This window comes from Giraffa tippelskirchi, chromosome 2, assembly GCF_054371585.1.
Source record: "Giraffa tippelskirchi isolate mGirTip1 chromosome 2, T2T-mGirTip1v1.2.pri, whole genome shotgun sequence".
Classification (NCBI taxonomy): domain Eukaryota; kingdom Metazoa; phylum Chordata; class Mammalia; order Artiodactyla; family Giraffidae; genus Giraffa; species Giraffa tippelskirchi.
Genome location: NC_137276.1, coordinates 26,035,719 through 26,056,870, shown reverse-complemented (window position 1 = coordinate 26,056,870; position 21,152 = coordinate 26,035,719). Strand labels below are relative to the sequence as shown.

General features: G+C 41.0%; 1 protein-coding gene across 15 annotated transcripts in view; it reads right to left on the bottom strand.

Annotated features, from left to right (window-relative positions):
• CFAP43 (cilia and flagella associated protein 43) overlaps positions 1-21,152 on the bottom strand; it is a 111,355-nt gene that overhangs the window by 71,613 nt on the left and 18,590 nt on the right. For 9 of the 15 annotated variants that reach the window (XR_014069218.1, XR_014069224.1, XM_081543413.1 and 6 more), the window contains 2 exons: positions 20,709-20,859; positions 2,563-2,722 (listed from right to left, as the gene is read on the bottom strand). Coding sequence is in view for 9 of the 15 variants with exons in the window: in XM_081543413.1 (XP_081399539.1) it covers positions 2,563-2,722; positions 20,709-20,859 (311 nt within the window). In the remaining 6 variants the exon portion in view is untranslated. The remainder of the gene's footprint in view (positions 1-2,562; positions 2,723-20,708; positions 20,860-21,152) is intronic. The other 6 variants (XM_081543468.1, XM_081543457.1, XM_081543490.1 and 3 more) reach the window with 3 other exon arrangements.

Below are 21,152 nucleotides of genomic sequence, written 5' to 3'. Positions count from 1 at the left end.
GAAGAACTAAAGAGCCTCTTGATGAAAGTGAAAGAAGAGACTGAAAAAGCTGGCTTAAAAATCAACATTCAGAAAACTAAGATCATGGCATCTGGTCCCATCACTTCATGGCAAATAGATGGGGAAACAATGGAAACAGTGACACACTTTATTTTGGGGGGCTCCAAAGTCACTGCAGATGGTGACTGGCAGCCATGAAATTAAAAGATGCTTGCTCCTTGGAAGAAAAACTATGACCAAGCTAGACAGCATAGTAAAAAGCAGAGACATTACTTTGCCAACAAAGGTCCATCTAGTCAAAGCTATGGTTTTTCCAGTAGTCATGTATGGATGTGAGAGTTGGACTATAAAGAAAGCTGAGCGCCGAAGAATTGATGCTTTTAAACTGTGGTGTTGGAGAAGACTCTTGAGAGTCCCTTGGACTGCAAGGAGATCCAACCAGTCCATCCTAAAGGAGATCAGTCCTGAATATTCATTGGAAGGACTGATGCTAAAGCTGAAACTCCAATATTTTGGCCACCTGATGCGAAGAGCTGACTCATTTGAAAAGACCCTGATGCTGGGAAAGATTGAAGGCAGGAGGAGAAGGTGACAACAGAGGATGAGATGGTTGGATGGCATAACCAACTCAATGGACATGAGTTTGAGCAAGCTCTGGGAGTTGGTGATGGACAAGGAGGCCTGGCGTGCTGCAGTCTATGGGGTTGCAAAGAGTCAGACACGACTGAGTGACTAAACTGACTGACTGGGAAGGACAGTCAGGCACAGGAGGCATTATATTCTGATAACAGCAGAGGATGAGGCTCCAACAAAAATGTGAGTCTGACAGAACCCCAGATGGGGCACCTGAGTTTGCCTGTAGGTTGGGGTGAGGACACAGAGGCTCCACAATGGATAATTTCACTTGGTAGAGAGAAAGACATGGCATCCTAGACAAAGGTAACTCCCAATGCCAGCAGGCAGAATTTAGAGAGAGTACAGGAATGATGAGAACTTCTATGAGGCTCAAGTGGGAGAGGTGAAACTGGAATGACAGGCCAGAAGAGAGACTTCTTTTTTAGAGAGCTGAGGGATGGCATTGTGAACATGAGATCAGAGGGTGGCCCGGGCCTGGAGAGTACAGATGGGAGCAATGGGAAGAGTGAGGTGGGGGAGTGTGGCAGCCTGGGGGAGGAAAGCTGAACCTAATGGCTTCACTTTCACAGTGGAGTGTGAGTCAGGGAACAGGAGAGGGAGTATATGAAGACGTATACATGGGGAAGACTTTCTGTAGGATATGTTGTTTGAGCTGGAAACTGGAGGATTCAGAGTGAAAGGTGATAAGGGAATGAGCTGGCTGTGAAATGTCTGTGAAATGATGGGAAGAAATGACTGGCTAAATCAGAAAACTCATACTAGGGAGTAGTCAGAAATAATATTAATGGCACAGGTAAGAAAAGATCAGAGAGGGCTTGAAATTAAGCCATAGTCGTCCTTGAGTTAAATGTGGGAAATGGTCTTCAAGAAGGGCAGTTTGGCAGGGATGGGATGCCTGGTTTGGGTCAACTATGGATTAAGCTCAATGAAATCAGCTCTTCGGTTGCTGCAGAAATCAAGGTCGAAAGAATAAGAATTAGAGTGGAAAGTGCATTGGTCAGGTTGGAGAACTTGCCCTGGTAAGACTTCCTTCTCAAAGTGTCTATGTGTAGCTTCACACAAGGTGATATTGGCTTCTCTGACCCAGGCCAACTCTGATGGGACCAGGAGTGGACACTTGATCTAAGGAGAGCAGATCAGATTCTCTCAGAAATGCTACTGACGCAATGGAAAGTAATTTTCAAGATGGTGGTTGGTCCTAAAGGAAGGTCTTGTGGAGAAAGAGTTACTGTGGAAGGCAGGGAAGGGCATATTAGCTGATTAAACAGGCATATTATGAGGAGGGCTTCCCAGGTGGCGCTAGTGGTAAAGAATCTGCCTGTGAATGCCACCGGAGTCGCAAGAGATGCTGGTCTGATCCCTGGGTGGGGAACACACCCTGAAGTAAAAAATGGCAGCCCACTCCAGTATTCTTGCCTGGAAAATTTCATGGGCTGAGGAGCCTGGTGGACTACAGTCCACGGAGTCACAAAGAGTCGGACAGAACTGAGCAACTGAGCACCTATGTATGCAAAAGGATACAGCATAGTAAGAACTTGGACTCTGAAGTCTTATTGTCTGGGTTCAGGTGTCAGCTCTGTAGTTTACTAGTTACGTGAATTTGGGCATGTTTCTTAAGTTCTTAATGTTTCCATTTCTTCATCTATATCATGAAGATAAAAATGTATTTCCTTATGAACTTCTTTTAAGGATTATGTGAAATATGTATATATAGTGAGAGTAGAAAGTCTAGCGCATAGAACACTTAATATAGGTAGCTAAAAGGAACATCCAGAGGACTCGGTAACTAACTAGAGGATAAAGAAGAAGGAGGAATCAAAGGTGTCTCTAGAAAGGGAAAAATATGGAACAAAACATCCATTGTCAAGTGCAAAACCATCGCCAATGGCTACACTTCCGGGAAGATGAAGCAAAGCAGTTTCTTACCCCTTGGTGGTCCGTCTTCTATCTTATTAAGCACAGTTACCTTCAAGCTTTCTCCATTAACCATTAAAAGGTGACCCTCTTCACAGCCAACGTATAGGTCACTTGTTGGAGTCCAGCAGTGCATAGTTGGGTGAAGCAAAGTATACAGATCGTCTTTAGGCTTCAAGGAAAGATTTAAAACCTTGTGTTAAGACAACAGTCGTGGCTTAAGAGCCAGAGAAATACTCAACAAAAACAATTTTCAAGATGAAAGCAGATTAATATGTGTCTGCATGCATTTATTGGTCCTGCCTTTACCCAGAGCTAAATGAACTCCTTCCTGCTCCATTTCTCTCTCTACATTTTAATTCTCTAGGAAAAATATTAGGAGTGTTTGCCAACACACTGCGAGTTCTAGTGTCATAGGCTTTTTTGCAAAAGTCTTGAGTAATAATTTGTACGCTGTTTCTTGGTGGACTTTTTGATATCTTGGATCTAAGAAAGCCATTGTTTAGCTAAAATCACCCCATCTGAGGAAGATTTGGGTCAACCTTTTCCCTCCTGGTTCATGGCAGGGGACATGAATGTGAATTTTCTATGGAGTGGTTGGCCTCAACCCTCTGCTTAGTTCTCTGTAATGGAGAATGAGAAGAGGACCCCTGGTCTGGTTCTCAAGGCCTCTCTAGTTCATGAAACATCCTACTTGACTTTGATTCCATGGAAGACTCAGAGAGAAATGCACAAAATCTATGGAACGTACCTAGAAGAAAAACTGGCTTTGGGAACCAAAACTAAAGGTCTATGGCAAATTTTTCCTGTAAAGGACTAGGTAAAAAATAAGCTTTGTGGACCACATAGGTCTTTGTTATATCCTTTTCTTTTTTTTTAAACACTTAAAAAAAATGTAAAAAGGACCGTCTTAGCTTGCTTGAAGTCATATAAAGGCAGGTGATAGTTTGCTGATCTCTGCCTTAGATGATAATATCTCAGTGTTATGACCCCTGTAGCTTTAAACACTCTGTCCAGCAGGGGAGAGGCCACTCCCCCTTTCTGTCCACACAGAGCAGGCCTCCTTGTAAGTCCTGGACCACCTGGTTATCTTCCCAGAGTAAAATATTTTGGACACACGCCCTCACCTCTGCTCCCCAGAGCACTGATTAAGATTCTGAATTCAGGGTACTATAAAGTAACATAGCATGGCATTCTTTCCTTTCTATTTAAACAAGTCAAACATACTATACTTTACTTTTATGTATCTATTTACATATTTGTTTATAACAAAACATTTAGTACTATCTGAGGTTTTTTTTAATGCTATATTATTATTTAGAATTGCATTAGCTACAACATAACGTCTTTGTTTTTTTTAGGCATCCTTATACCCATAGGAACAGAAACCATTTTTAATAAGCTAATGGCCAAATAGAATTCTTATATTCTTTGAGAGATCCATATTTATTTCATTCATTTGTTCATTCATCTACCAAATATTTACATATCATGCACTGTTCTAAGCACAGGGATGTAGCAATGAACAAAACAAACCAAATAAATAAATAAATAAAATCTACCCTCATGGGACTTAATCCTGGTGAGGGAAAACATAGCAAAAAGAAATTAAGGAAAAAAATTATACATATATACATAAATAAAATATGTGTTGAAAGGGCTGTGAGAGAAAAATAAAGCTGGGGAAGTTGGAATAGGTCTCATGGTTGGGGAATATGGCAAACACATACAAATAGCCATTTTTTCCATTCAAAACTGTTGATAATGCAGGGCACCATTGTAATAAATACTCAATTATTTAAATAGCATATACTGCTCTTTAACTTAGGAAAAGTAAAGCAGGTGTAGCCCTGCCAAAGTAATTATTCTACTGGATTTCCAACTGATACAAATTTTTGCATAATTAGTATTTCCACAAATATTTTCTGGGTGTTGATTATTTATCATGTACTGTACCAGAGAGATCTCTTGTATTGCTAAGATTATCCCTCTTCTCAACAGGACAGTCACCTATTGAGGGAGAAGTAGTATCAATAAACACCAGAATCAAAAACCATGGTAGTCCATAGCAGAAGAGTATTTAAATATTACAAGAGAACCTACAAGAAAGCAATTTGTTCTTCCTGATGGAGTGAAGGAAGTGGACAGAGAGAGAACTGTCATTTGAGATGGAATCTCAAAAACGACAGAATGATCTCTGTTCGTTTCCAAGGCAAAACATTCAATATCACAGTAATCCAAGTCTGTGCCCCGACCAGTAACGCTGAAGAAACTGAACTTGAACGGTTCTATGAAGACCTACAAGACCTTCTAGAACTAACACCCAAAAAAGATGTCCTTTTCATTATAGGGGACTGGAATGCAAAAGTAGGAAGTCAGGAAACACCTGGCGTAACAGGCAAATTTGGCCTTGGAGTACAGAATGAAGCAGGGCAAAGGCTAATAGAGTTTTGCCAAAAGAACGCACAGGTCATAGCAAACACCCTTTTGCAACAACACAAGAGAAGACTCTACACATGGACATCACCAGATGGTCGACACCGAAGTCAGACTGATTATATTCTTTGCAGCCAAAGATGGAGAAGCTCTATACAGTCAGCAAAAACAAGACCAGGAGCAGACAGTGGCTCAGATCATGAACTCCTTATTGCCAAATTCAGACTTAAATTGAAGAGTGTAGGGAAAACCACTAGACCATTCAGGTATGACCTAAATCAAATCCCTTATGATTATACAGTGGAAGTGACAAATAGATTTAAGGGACTAGATCTGATAGACAGAGTGCCTGATGAACTATGGACAGAGCTTCGTGACATTGTACAGGAGACAGGGATCAAGACAATCCCCATGGAAAAGAAATGCAAAAAAGCAAAATGGCTGTCTGAGGAGGCCTTACAGATAGCTGGGAAGAGAAGAGAAGCGAAAAGCAAAGGAGAAAAGGAAAGATATTCCCATCTGAATGCAAAGTTCCAAAGAATAGCAAGGAGAGATAAGAAAGCCTTCCTCAGCAACCAATGCAAAGAAATAGAGGAAAACAACAGAATGGGAAAGACCAGAGATCTCTTCAAGAAAATTAGAGATACCAAGGGAACATTTCATGCAAAAATGGGCTCGATAAAGGACAGAAATGGTATGGACTTAACAGAAGCAGAAGACATTAAGAAGAGGTGGCAAGAATATACAGAAGAACTGTACAAAAAAGATCTTCACGACCCAGATAATCACGATGGTGTGGTCACTCACCTAGAGCCAGACATCCTGGAATGTGAAGTCAAGTGGGCCTTAGAAAGCATCACTATGAACAAAGCTAGTGGAGGTGATGGAATTCCAGTTGAGCTATTTCAAATCCTCAAAGATGATGCTGTGAAAGTGCTGCACTTGATATGCCAGCAAATCTGGAAAACTCAGCAGTGGCCACAGGACTGGAAAAGGTCAGTTTTCATTCCAATCCCAAAGAAAGGCAATGCCAAAGAACGCTCAAACTACCACACAATTGCACTCATCTCACACGCTAGTAAAGTAATGCTCAAAATTCTCCAAGCCAGGCTTCAGTAATACATGAACTGTGAACTTCCAAATGTTCAAGCTGGTTTTAGAAAAGGCAGAGGAACCAGAGATCAATTGCCAAATCCGCTGGATCATCGAAAAAGCAAGAGAGTTCCAGAAAAACATCTATTTCTGCTTTATTGACTATGCCAAAGCCTTTGACTGTGTGGATCACAATAAACTATGGAAAATTCTGAAAGAGATGGGAATACCAGACCATCTGATCTGTCTCTTGAGAAACCTGTATGCAGGTCAGGAAGCAACAGTTAGAACTGGACATGGAACAACAGACTGGTTCCAAATAGGAAAAGGAGTATGTCAAGGCTGTATATTGTCACCCTGCTTATTTAACTTATATGCAGAGTACATCATGAGAAACGCTGCGCTGGAAGAAGCACAAGCTGGAATCAAGATTGCCGGGAAAAATATCAATAACCTCAGATATGCAGATGACACCACCCTTATGGCAGAAAATGAAGAAGAACTAAAGAGCCTCTTGATGAAGGTGAAAGAGGAGAGTGAAAAAGTTGGCTTAAAGCTCAACATTCAGAAAACTAAGATCATGGTATCTGGTCCCATCACTTCATGGGAAATAGATGGGGAAACAGTGGAAACAGTGTTAGACTTTATTTTTTTGGGCTCCAAAATCACTGCTGATGGTGATTGCAGCCATGAAATTAAAAGACGCTTACTCGTTGGAAGGAAGGTTATGACCAACCAAGACAGCATATTTAAAAGCAGAGACATTACTTTGCCAACAAAGGTCCGTCTAGTCAAGGCTATGGTTTTTCCAGTGGTCATGTATGGATGTGAGAGTTGGATGGTGAAGAAAGCTGAGCGCCGAAGAATTGATGCTTTTGAACTGTGGTGTTGAAGAAGACTCTTGAGAGTCCCTTGGACTGCAAGGAGATCCAACCAGTCCATCCTAAAGGAGATCAGTTCTGGGTGTTCACTGGAAGGACTGATGTTGAAGCTGAAACTCCAATACTTTAGCCACCTCATGCGAAGAGTTGACTCATTGGAAAAGACCCTGATGCTGGGTAGGATTGGGGGCAGTAGGAGAAGGGGACGACAGAGGATGAGATGGTTGGATGGCATTACTGACTCAATGGACACGGGTTTGGGTAAACTCTGGGAGTTGGTAACAGACAGGGAGTTCTGGAGTGGTGTGATTCATGGGGTTGCAAAGAGTCGGAGATGACTGAGCGACTGAACTGAACTGAACTGAACTGAATGAAATATGAAAGCAGAAGTGCTTCATGTATAGAAGCCCTTCTCATTATAAGTTTTTTAAAGGATAGGTCATCTTGTCATCTTTAATGTATGGTTGGTCTATTTCATGCTCTCATAGTCTTGAATCCTTAGAAAATAAGACTTGGGGGAGAGCAGAAGATGGCGGAGGAATAGGACGGGGAGACCACTCTCTCCTCCACAAATTTATCGAAAGAACATCTGAACGCTGACCAAACTTCACAAAACTACTTCTGAAGGCTGGCTGAGGACGTCAGGCTTTCACAAAAACTGCGCATTATCTTCAAAAGAGGTAGGAGAAATTATAAAAGATAAAAAGAGAGACAAAAGAGTTAGGGACGGAGACCCGTCCCGGGGAGGGAGTCGTAAAAGAGGAGGAATTTCCAAGCACCAGGAAACCCTCTCACCGGCGGGTGTGGGGGAGGATTTTTTATCTCGGAGGGCAACGTAACTGGGAGGAAAAAATAAATAAAATCGACAGATTACGTGCCTAAAGCAACTCCCAGCAAAGAACCCCAGACGCTCGCATCATCCGCCACCAGCAAGTGGGGGCTGAACGGAGAGGAGCGGGAGGCATTGCCTAGGGTAAGGACCGGGCCCGAGTGCCCCGAGGGCAATCTGAGGGAGCTAACGTGAGATAGTAACCTAAACTGTGGGACAGCGAGAGAGAGAGAGAGAACTATCCCGCGAAAAGCCCAACTCTAAGACACTGCCGGCCCGCTCACAGAACAAAGGACTGAGCGATACCAGAGGAGAGCTAGCCGGCTGCGGACCGCGCCATCCCCCGCCGGACACAGCGGGCAGGCGGGGCCCGCCAGAGCCGGAAAGGGGCAAACTCGGCTCCAGAGAGGGCACCCCCTACCAAACTGCAAACAGGCTCCCAGTTTTTAAGCAAAGACTGCCTGAGATCCCGGAGGGTCGACAGCAGCCGGGAGGGTCGCAGCCAGAGACCAGCTCCCCAGAACCGACACAAAGCACACCGGAGCCGGGCGCGCCCGTAAACCGAGGCGGGGACCAGGGAGGTGATAAGCCGCACCGCCCCAACAGGGGACAGCGCCCTCGCCAAACTCCTGGCCGCCTGGGCAGCTCCGACCGGGAACGGCACAAGCCGCGGGCAAAATCGAGTCTGCGCCTTTGTGGAGTAACCGGGAGCCTGAACCTGAGCGGCTTAGTCCTGGGAAGTGCACGCAGCTCAGGGCCCGCTCCCCGGCCGAGTAACCTGAAGCCTGAGCAGGGTAGACGGGGAAAGCACACACGCCGTGAGCGGGGGCGAACCCAGTGCGGCCGAGACACTGCGAGCTTACCACACACACGCCAGAATTGCAGTGTTCCTTCCTCCCCACAGCACGATTGAACAAGCGAACCTAAAGAGATCACCTCCACCGCTTTGTTGCAGGGCGGAAATTAGATACTGAAGAGATCTCCAAACAGAAGCCAAATAAACAGAGGGAAGTGCTTTGGAAGGGACAGGCCAACAGATTAAGATCCCTGTAGCTAATACCGACTGCACTAAAAAGGACCTACAGATCTTGAAAAGTATAAGCAGGAATAAGGATCTATCTAAAACTGAGCAGATCCCACACTGCTCACAACAGCTCCAGAGAAAGTCCGGGATATATATATTTTTTACTATTTTTTTTTTTTTTAATTTTTTTTTTTAATTTTTTTTTTTAATTAAAAAAATTTTTTTTTCTCTTCTTTCCTTTTTCTTCAAGTCCTCTATTACACCTTTAACTTTCATTTTCATAACACACTATTAACTTGCAAAAAAAAAAAAAACCCTATTTTTGAAGCAAACTACATACATATATCTTATACCTTTTGTGTTCTTTTTTTTTTTTTAATGTTTTTTTCCTGTTCTACATTTTTTTACTGTTTCTTTTTTTACTGTTTTACTGTTTTTTTTTTCTTTTTACACTGTTCCCTTTTTTCTTTTTTTTTTTTTTTTTTTTTTTAGATTGTAAGTTTTATAAGAGTCTAACCTCTACTCTAGATTTTTAATCTGTGTTTTACATATTTGATATCAACTTTGTACATTTAAGAACCCAATCTTTAGGACCCATTTTTACTCAGGAGTGTGATCACTGGCCTGATCACTCTCTCCCCCTATTGATGCTCTTTCTTCTCCCCCAGGGAACCTCTATCTCCCACCCTCCTCCTTCTCTTCTCAACCCAATTCTGTGAATCTCTGAGGGTGTTCTGGGTACCGGAGAACACTTCAGGAACAGGATACTGCCCAGATCTCTCTCTCCCCTCTTAATTCCTCCCTTTCTACTCATGCTCACCTCTGTTACCTTCCTCCCCCCTCTCTATGTATCTCTGTGAATCACTCTGAGGGTTCCAAACTGTGGAAAGCACAGAGGGAAGTGCTTACTGGCTAGATTGCTCTCTCCACATTTGAATTCCCCTCTTCCCCTCCTGGTCACCTCAACCCACCCCCCCACCTCATCTCTCCATGTAACTCAGTGAACCTTTCTGGGTATCCCTCACTGTGGAGAATCTTTTCACCATTAACCTAAAAGTTTTATTATTGAGGCTGTATGGAAGGAGAAGTCTTGAGGCTACTGCAAGAATAAGACTGAAAGCCAGGGGAAACATTAATTAATAAGAGACCATCCAATAGCCTCCATAAATTCACTGAAACCAAGCTCCACCCAAGAGATAATAAGTTCCAGAGCAAGACATACCACGCAAATTCTCCAGCAACGCAGGAACATAGACCTGAGCATCAATATACAGGCTGCCCAGAGGCACACCAAATCCATAGACATCTCAAAAATTAATACTGGTCACTCCATTACACTCAAGAGAGCAGAAATCCAGCTCCACCCACCAGAACACCGACACAAGCTCCCCCAACCAGGAAACCTTGACAAGCCACCTGTCCAACCCCAACCGCAGTGAGGAACCTCCACAACAAAGAGGAACTTCATACTACCAGAATACAGAAGGGCCACGCCTAACACAGCAATCTAAACAAGATGAAAAGGCAGAGAAATACTCAGCAAGTAAAGGAAAATGAGAAATGCCCACAAAGCCAAACAAAAGAGGAGGAGATAGGGAATCTATCCGAAAAAGAATTTAGAATAAGGATAATAAAAATGATCCAAAATCTTGAAAGCAAAATGGAGTTACAGATAAATAGCCTGGAGACAAAGATTGAGAAGATGCAAGAAATGTTTATCAAGGACTTAGAAGAAATAAAAAGGAATCAATATAGAATGAATAATGAAATAAAGGAGATAAAAGACACTCTGGAGGGAACCAACAGTAGAATAACGGAGGCAGAAGATAGGATAAGTGAGGTAGAAGATAGAATGATGGAAATAAACGAAGCAGAGAGGAAAAAAGAAAAAAGAATCAAAAGAAATGAGGAAAACCTCCGGGACCTCTGGGACAATATGAAACGCCCCAACATTCGAATCATAGGAGTCCCAGAAGAAGAAGATAAAAGGAAAGGCCATGAAAAAATACTCGAGGAGATAATAGTTGAGAATTTCCCTAAATTGAGGAAAGAAATAGTCACAGAAGTCCAAGAAACCCAGAGAGTTCCAAACAGGATAAACCCAAGGCGAAACACCCCAAGACACATATTAATCAAATTAACAAAGATCAAACACAAAGAACAAATATTAAAAGCAGCAAGGGAAAAACAACAAATAACACACAAGGGGATCCCCATAAGGATAACAGCTGATCTTTCAATAGAAACCCTTCAGGCTAGAAGGGAATGGCAGGACATACTTAAAGTAATGAAAGAGAATAATCTACAACCCAGATTACTGTACCCAGCAAGGATCTCATTCAGATATGAAGGAGAATTCAAAAGCTTTACAGACAAGCAAGAGCTGAGGGAATTCAGCACCACCAAACCAGCTCTCCAGCAAATCCTAAAGGATCTTCTCTAAACAGGAAACACAGAAAGGATGTTTCAACACGAACTCAAAACAACAAAGGAAATGGCAACGGGATCATACTTATCAATAATTACCTTAAATGTAAATGGGTTGAATGCCCCAACCAAAAGGCAAAGGGTTGCTGAATGGATACAAAAACAAGACCCCTATATATGCTGTCTACAAGAGACCCACCTCAAAACTAGGGACACACACAGGCTGAAAGTGAAAGGATGGAAAAACATATTCCATGCAAACGGAGACCAAAAGAAAGCAGGAGTCGCAATACTCATTTCAGATAAAATAGACTTTAAAATAAAGGATGTGAAAAGGGACAAAGAAGGACACTACATAAAGATCAAAGGATCAATTCAAGAAGAAGACGTAACAATCATAAATATATATGCACCCAACATAGGAGCACCACAATATATAAGGCAAATACTAACAAGTATGAAAGGGGAAATTAACAATAACACAATAATAGTGGGAGACTTTAATACTCCACTCACGCATATGGATAGATCAACTAAACAGAAAATTAACAAGGAAACACAAACTTTAAATGATACAATAGACAAATTAGATTTAATTGATATTTACAGGAGTTTCCACCCCAAAACAATCAATTTTACCTTTTTCTCAAGTGCACATGGAACTTTCTCCAGGATAGATCACATCCTGGGCCATAAATCTAGCCTTGGTAAATTCAAAAAAATTGAAATCATCCCAGCCATCTTCTCTGACCACAATGCAGTAAGATTAGACCTCAATTACAGGAAAAAAACTATTAAAAGTTCCAACATATGGAGGCTAAACAACACGCTTCTGAATAACCAACAAATCACAGAAGAAATCAAAAAAGAAATAAAATTATGCATAGAAACGAATGAAAATGAAAACACAACAACCCAAAACCTATGGGACACTGTAAAAGCAATACTAAGGGGAAGGTTCATAGCAATACAGGCGTACCTCAAGAAACAAGAAAAAAACCAAATAAATCAACTAACTCTACACCTAAAGCAACTAGAGAAGGAAGAAATGAAAAACCCCAGGGTCAGTAGAAGGAAAGAAATCTTAAAAATTAGGGCAGAAATAAATGCAAAAGAAACAAAAGAGACCATAGCAAAAATCAACAAAACTAAAAGCTGGTTTTTCGAGAAGATAAACAAAATTGATAAGCCATTAGCCAGACTCATCAAGAAACAAAGGGAGAAGAATCAGATCGACAAAATTAGAAATGAAAATGGAGAGATCACAACAGATTCCACAGAAATACAAAGGATCATAAGAGACTACTACCAACAGCTATATGCCAATAAAATGGACAACTTGGAAGAAATGGACAAATTCTTAGAAAAGTATAACTTTCCAAAACTGAACCAGGAAGAAATAGAAGATCTTAACAGACCCATCACAAGCACGGAAATCGAAAGTGTAATCAGAAATCTTCCAGCAAACAAAAGCCCAGGACCAGACGGCTTCACAGCGGAATTCTACCAAAAATTTAGAGAAGAGCTAACACCTATCCTGCTCAAACTCTTCCAGAAAATTGCAGAAGATGGTAAACTTCCAAACTCATTCTATGAGGCCACCATCACCCTAATTCCAAAACTAGACAAAGATGTCACAAAAAAGGAAAACTACAGGCCAATATCACTGATGAACATAGATGCAAAAATCCTTAATAAAATTCTAGCAAACAGAATCCAACATCATATTAAAAAGATCATACATCATGACCAAGTGGGCTTTATCCCAGGAATGCAAGGTTTTTTTAACATCCGCAAATCAATCAATGTAATACACCACATTAACAAATTGAAAGAAAAAAACCATATGGTTATCTCAATAGATGCAGAAAAAGCCTTTGACAAAATTCAGCATCCATTTATGATTAAAACCCTCCAGAAAGCAGGAATAGAAGGAACATATCTCAACATAATAAAAGCTATATATGACAAACCCACAGCAAACATTATCCTCAATGGTGAAAAATTGAAAGCATTTCCCCTAAAGTCAGGAACAAGGCAAGGATGCCCACTTTCACCACTACTATTCAACATAGTTTTGGAAGTTTTGGCCACAGCAATCAGAGCTGAAAAAGAAATAAAAGGAATACAGATAGGAAAAGAAGAAGTAAAACTCTCACTGTTTGCAGATGACATGATCCTCTACATAGAAAACCCTAAAGACTCTACTAGAAAATTACTAGAGTTGATCAATGAATATAGTAAAGTTGCAGGATATAAAATTAACACACAGAAATCCCTTGCATTCCTATACTCCAATAATGAGAAAACAGAAAGAGAAATTAAGGAAACAATACCATTCACCATTGCATCAAAAAGAATAAAATACTTAGGAATATATCTACCTAAAGAAACAAAAGACTTATATATAGAAAACTATAAAACACTGATGAAAGAAATCAAAGAGGACACAAACAGATGGAGAAATATACCGTGTTCATGGATTGGAAGAATTAATATAGTGAAAATGAGTATTCTACCCAAAGCAATCTACAGATTCAATGCAATCCCTATCAAGCTACCAATGGTATTTTTCACAGAACTAGAACAAATCATCTCACAATTTGTATGGAAATATAAGAAACCTCGAATAGCCAAAGCAATCTTGAGGAAGAAGAATGGAACTGGAGGAATCAACCTGCCTGACTTCAGACTCTACTACAAAGCCACAGTCATCAAGACAGTATGGTACTGGCACAAAGATAGAAATATAGATCAATGGAACAAAATAGAAAGCCCAGAGATAAACCCACGCACATATGGACACCTTATCTTCGACAAAGGAGGCAAGAATATACAATGGAGAAAAGACAACCTCTTTAACAAGTGGTGCTGGGAAAACTGGTCAACCACTTGTAAAAGAATGAAACTAGAACACTTCCTAACACCGTACACAAAAATAAACTCAAAATGGATTAAAGATCTAAACGTAAGACCAGAAACAATAAAACTCCTAGAGGAAAACATAGGCAAAACACTCTCCGACATAAATCACAGCAGGATCCTCCATGACCCACCTCCCAGAATATTGGAAATAAAAGCAAAAATAAACAAATGGGACCTAATTAAAATTAAAAGCTTTTGCACAACAAAGGAAACTATAAACAAGGTGAAAAGACAGCCTTCAGAATGGGAGAAAATAATAGCAAATGAAGCAACAGACAAACAATTAATCTCAAAAATATACAAGCAACTTCTGCAGCTGAATTCCCGAAAAATAAATGACCCAATCAAAAAATGGGCCAAAGAACTAAACAGACATTTCTCCAAAGAAGACATACAGATGGCTAACAAACACATGAAAAGATGCTCAACATCACTCATTATTAGAGAAATGCAAATCAAAACCACAATGAGGTATCATTTCACACCAGTCAGAATGGCTGCTATCCAAAAGTCTACAAGCAATAAATGCTGGAGAGGGTGTGGAGAAAAGGGAACCCTCTTACACTGTTGGTGGGAATGCAAACTAGTACAGCCACTATGGAGAACAGTGTGGAGATTCCTTAAAAAACTGGGAATAGAACTGCCATATGACCCAGTAATCCCACTGCTGGGCATATACACCGAGGAAACCAGAATTGAAAGAGACGCGTGTACCCCAATGTTCATCGCAGCACTGTTTACAATAGCCAGGACATGGAAGCAACCTAGATGTCCATCAGCAGATGAATGGATAAGGAAGCTGTGGTACATATACACAATGGAATATTACTCAGCCATTAAAAAAAATACATTTGAACCGGTTCTACTGAGATGGATGAAACTGGAGCCCATTATACAGAGTGAAGTAAGCCAGAAAGAAAAACAACAATACAGTATACTAATGCATATATATGGAATCTGAAAGATGGTAACGATAACCCTATATGCGGGACAGAATGAGAGACACAGATGCATGGAACAATTTTATGGACTCTGAGGGAGAAGGTGAGGGTGGGACGTTCTGGGAGAATGGCATTGAGACATGTGTATTGTCATATGTGATACAGAGCACCATTCCATGTTCGATGCATGTGACAAGGGCTCGGGGCCGGGGCAGTGGGATGATCCAGAGGGATGGGAGGGGGAGGGAGGTGGGTGGGGGGTTCGGGAAGGGGAACACATGTAAACCCATGGCTGATTCTTGTCAATGTATGGCAAAAACTATTACAATATTGTAAAGTAATTAGCCCCCAAGTAAAATAAATAAATTTATAAAAAAAAAAAAAAAAAAAAAAAATAAAGGGCACAAGCTTCAAAAAAAAAAAAAAAAAAAAAAAAAAAAGAAAATAAGACTTGAGTCACAATTTGGCCACCCAGTGGGCATAAAAAAAAGGACAAAATCACTCAAAAGGATTAAACTGTTGCTGATCAATGACATTTTTGTGGTATCTAACTGAGATTTGACTCAGAGGGAAAAGAGTTACTGACTACCATTATTTAATCATCATAATTTAAAAGTTGCCTGGTTGTCTTGATGACTTTTGACTATAAATCACAAAAAGAAAGACTTGTTCCTAGTATGGCAATTAACTTGAAAATTTTTTAAAAACCACACATATCTGGTTCTCACAGTGTTGGTGAATATATATGCCTCAGAGGGTGAGGATTTTGGAATTTTCTTGCCTTAGTATATTAAACTAGTATTGCGTGTGGCTTTATTTAAAATAAACCTGGGCTTATCTTCCTATTATTTTCTTTCATCAATAAATATGTTCTGCGCCATTTAAAAATGTATGTGGTATTACATGGTGTAAGCAGAAAGAATAATTTTCAACTATGGAAATTGAAAATTTTAAAAGAAAAGGTGCCGACAGTGTTTAAAAGTATTTGTTGGTAACACCATATCCTTGTTCAGTCCTCTGGAATCAAACATTTTGACTACTTGAACACCAAACATAAAATACTCAAGCCCAACTTAATATTGCTTTAGAAAATGTAAGCATCTGAATATGTACCAGAATACTTGAGCTTTAAGAGAAATTTCTATTTAGCAATTTTTTTTCAAGGTCTATGGAAAAAGAAAACTGGACACTTCATATTAAATTCACTGTCTTGGATCCAATTTCTGCCCAGATAACATCTGCCTTTGATTTCCCCCATGCTACTACTGGATACCATTTCTAATGCCCCAAATAAGTTGTGCAAGGTGATGCTGGCCCATTTAAAGACCCATTATGTGCTTTTCTAGTGTTAGCTATAAGAGAGATAAGGGGAGTATTTAATATTTGTAATTTTATAAAAATCCACATTTGTCAATTTTTAAGACCTTTAAATAGGTCAAATCCTTACTAATTTCTTTGCCATTGGTACTGGGCCACAAGAAATTTCACTCAAAGGAATAGAATCAAGATATGTGAGATCTCAGTTTAGTTACACTTTCACTCATATAGACATTACTCAATGTGTTAGCAAATTTTTTCACCTTGTTTATCTATAAGATGAAAGAAGTAAATAGTGGCAAAATTGACTTCTAAGTTAAATGTAAAATAAATGGCTTTAGTAACAGTCCCTGTATAATTTAGAGATGTCAAACTTCAATATTAAATTTCTGTTTTCAGGAAAAAAATTGAAATGTATTGAGTTACAAAAGTCCTAGGAAAGAAATATGTCTGTTTATTATGAGCATTTTTTAAAAATGGTAACTCCACATTTAAGTATTTAAAGAAGGCATTTCTGTACTATTAAAAGCATAGGTATTTCCTGTACTATTAAAAGAATTAGCTATTTTCTATAATTTGAAAAAGTGAATAACTGTCATCCTTTAGAGGAAATACTAAACGTATACAATCTTTTCTCTTACTTGACATTTTTTAAATGATAAGAACAATTGCCTGAGTTTTAAATGCTTTATGTAGGATCCATGAAGTTGGTACACAGGGTGAATGATGGGGTTGAAATAGTTGAAAATGTGGCTTCTTTGGTATCAAAAACTAAACACAGAAACATATTTTCCAGTTGTAAATCTTGAAGGCTGGTATGTTTGTTTTTACTTTGCTGCCCCACTGTGGCTGAGTGTGGTTCCATTTCCAAGGCTAAGACTTGTACTACTAACAGGAATTAGTTACCTTATGTAATCAGGAAAAGTGAATAACTGTCATCCTTTAGAAGAAATACTATAAGCATACAAATTTTGCTTGCCAGAGACTTTCATAAACTAATTATCACATGGAACTCTTTGAAACATCTGTAGCTTAATGCTCTGCAGTGGTCAAAAGCATTTGGGAACCTCTACTTCCATTCTCCTTGGCTTGGAGCTTTCACACAAGTGTTCACACAACGCAGGTTCCAGAGGTGCAGCAGAATCCAGCTCCTTACTTTCATCCCAAAGATTCTGCAGGTGTCACTCTCTGCTCCCAGACTCCTTCTTGACCGTCACTGTGCCTTACTCCCCAGCCCCTTGTTCACTGTGCTCCAGCCACAGGATTCTCTTCTCAGCTCCTCAAGAATCTGAATTCTCTTCTCTCCCCAGGACCTTCGCACATGCAGTTCCCTCGGCCTAAACACTCTTCACCCTGCTTATAGCAGGAGGAATGCCCCCTCATCCTTCAGAGTCATCTCTCCAGAGGCCTTTCTTGAGCAGCATGTTAATCTCTCCCTCACCTCCACCCCCATCTCCCATTTATCCTGTTGTAACATTTGCCATGTTTTGCAATGATTTACTGTATCTCTTTACTTTTGGTACTAGAGCTAGACATCCTGGAATGTGAAGTCAAGTGGGCCTTAGGAAGCATCACTACAAACAAATCCAGTGGAGGTGATGGAATTACAGTTGAGCTATTTCAAATCCTGAAAGATGATGCTATGAAAGTGCTGCACTCAATATGCCAGCAAATTTGGAAAACTCAGCAGTGGCCACAGGACTGGAAAAGGTCAGTTTTCATTCTAATCCCCAAGAAAGGCAATGCCAAAGAATGCTCAAACTACCACACAATTGCACTCGTCTCACACGCTAGTAAAGTAATGCTCAAAATTCTCCAAGCCAGGCTTCAGCAATACGTGAACCGTGAACTTCCAGACATTCAAGCTGGTTTTAGAAAAGGCAGAGGAACTAGAGATCAATTTGCCAACATCTGCTGCATCATTGAAAAGGCAAGAGAGTTCCAGAAAAACATCTATTTCTGCTTTATTGACTATGCCAAAGCCTTTGACTGTGTGGATCACAATAAACTATGGAAAATTCTGAAAGAGATAGGAATACCAGACTACCTGACCTGCCTTTTGAGAAACCTGTATGCAGGTCAGGAAGCAACAGTTAGAACTAGACATGGAGCAACAGACTGGTTCCAAATAGGAAAAGGAGTACATCAAGGCTGTATATTGTCACCCTGCTCATTTAACTTATATGCAGAGTACATCATGAGAAACGCTGCGCTGGAGGAAGCACAAGCTGGAATCAAGATTGCTGGGAGAAATATCAATAACCTCAGATATGCAGATGACACCATCCTTATGGTAGAAAGTGAAGAAGAACTAAAGAGCCTCTTGATGAAAGTGAAAGACGCAAGTGAAAAAGTTGGCTTAAAACTTAACATTCAGAAAACTAAGATCATGGCATCTGGTCCCATCAGTTCAATTCAGTTCAGTCACTCAGTCGTGTCCGACTCTTTGCAACCCCGTGAATTGCAGCACGCCAGGCCTCTCTGTCCATCACCAACTCCCGGAGTCTACCAAACCCATGTCCATCCAGTCGGTGATGCCATCCAACCATCTCATCCTCTGTCGTCCCCTTCTCCTCCTGCCCCCAATCCTACCCAGCATTAGGGTCTTTTCCAATGAGTCAACTCTTCGCATGAGGTGGCCAAAGTATTGGAGTTTCAGCTTCAACATCAGTCCTTCCAGTGAACACCCAGGATTGATCTCCTTTAGGATGGATTGATTGGGTCCCATCAGTTCAAGGCAAATAGATGGGGAAACAGTGGAAACAGTGACTGACTTTATTTTTTGGGGCTCCAAAATCACTGCAGACGGTGATTGTAGCCATGAAATTAAAAGACGCTTACTCCTTGGAAGGAAAGTTATGACCAACCTGCTGCTGCTGCTGCTGCTAAGTCGCTTTAGTCGTGTCCGACTCTGTGTGACCCCATAGATGGCAGCCCACCAGGCTCCCCCATCCCTGGGATTCTCCAGGCAAGAACACTGGAGCGGGTTGCCATTTCCTTCTCCAATGCATGAAAGTGAAAAGTGAAAGTGAAGTCGCTCAGTCGTGTCTGACTCTTCGCATAGACAGCATATTAAAAAGCAGAGACATTACTTTGCCAACAAAGGTCCATCTAGTCAAGGCTATGTTTTTTCCAATGGTCATGTATGGATGTGAGAGTTGGACTATAAAGAAAGCTGAGCGCCAAAGAATTGATGCTTTTAAACTGTTGTGTTGGAGAAGACTCTTGAGAGTCCCTTGGACTGCAAGGAGATCCAACCAGTCCATCCTAAAGGAGATCAGTCCTGGGTGTTCATTGGAAGGACTGATGTTGAAGCTGAAACTTCAATACTTTGGCCACCTGATGCGAAGAGCTAACTCATTGGAAAAGACCCTGATGCTGGGGAAGATTGAAAGCAGAAGGAGAAGGGGACGACAGAGGATGAGATGGTTGGATGGCATCACCGACTCAATGGACATGGGTTTGGGTGGACCCCGGGAGTTGGTGATGGACAGGGAGGCCTGGCGTGCTGCGGTTCATGGAGTCGCAAAGAGTCGGACACGACTGAGCGGCTGAATTGAACTGAACTGAACTTTTGGTACTGATGTCGTTGTCTCTTTCTCCCTAATAGAACGGATGCTCCGAGAGGTAGGCCTATGCCTAGTTGGTCACCACATGACCCTGTTGTCTAAAACTGTGACTGTTATACACAAGAAGCTTGATAAGTATCTGTTGAATGTAAAAAAGAGTAAATGTTGGCCAACTCCCTTATGAAACTTTCTTCCACTGTTTTCCAGGGCTGCATTCTCTCCTGGATTTTCTCCTATTTCTGTGACTGTTCCTCCTCAGACTCCACTTCTTCCTCCTGTCTTTTGCAGACATTTTCCTTGCTGGCTCTCTTCCCTGACACCTTCTCTCTCCCTTCCCTCCTACCCATTCCCCCACCCCATGCTCCATGCTCCCACTATCTTCTCTGCAGTAATGACTCTAACTTATTTCGTCTCCAGCCCTGCCTTCTCTCTGACACTAGGTCCACGTTGCCTGCTTCCACCTGGCATCTCCAGCTGGATGCCACCCAGCACTCCAAAGTCAGTATGTCCAACACGGAAATCACAGCTGGGCCTCCTGCTTCAGTTAGCAAGGGCCATCATCTTCCTAGTCACTCAAACTCAGAACTCCAGAGCCTTCATCTCTCAGGGTCTCCAGGGTTAATCTGTAATAAAACCCAGGAAGATTCTATCTTGCCTATCTCATGGGATGGTCATGAAAGCCAACAGGCACACAAGGAGAGGGGCCAGGTCATTTACCCTGAAAGTTTCTGCCTCTTCACCCACGAGTCCGGCAATGGCTGACACAGGGAGCACAGGTCCATAGATAGGATCCTTGGGCAATGACTGGGGAAAAATGACATCTGTCTCATTAAAAAATGATCCATCTTCCAAAGGCAGTTTTACTGACCTGTAGACGTGAGAATAGTCAGATTAACAGAAACTAGTCACTGACGGAACTGCTTCATATAAGTGGTGAGCAAAGTGGGCGGTATTACAACTCAATAAAAAAAAAAAACTAACAGAAACTAGGTAAAAGTAAGAGTCGATTTAAAATTATTTATCATAAAAGGACAGGTAATACACAGTCATGAATCAAGTACATAGGGATTTTTCAAACATTTTAAAAGTTAGTATCTAAAGCAGAAATTGGAAACTTGAACACTGCCAGGGGTCAGGCTAGTGCTGTGTGACCAGGTGGGA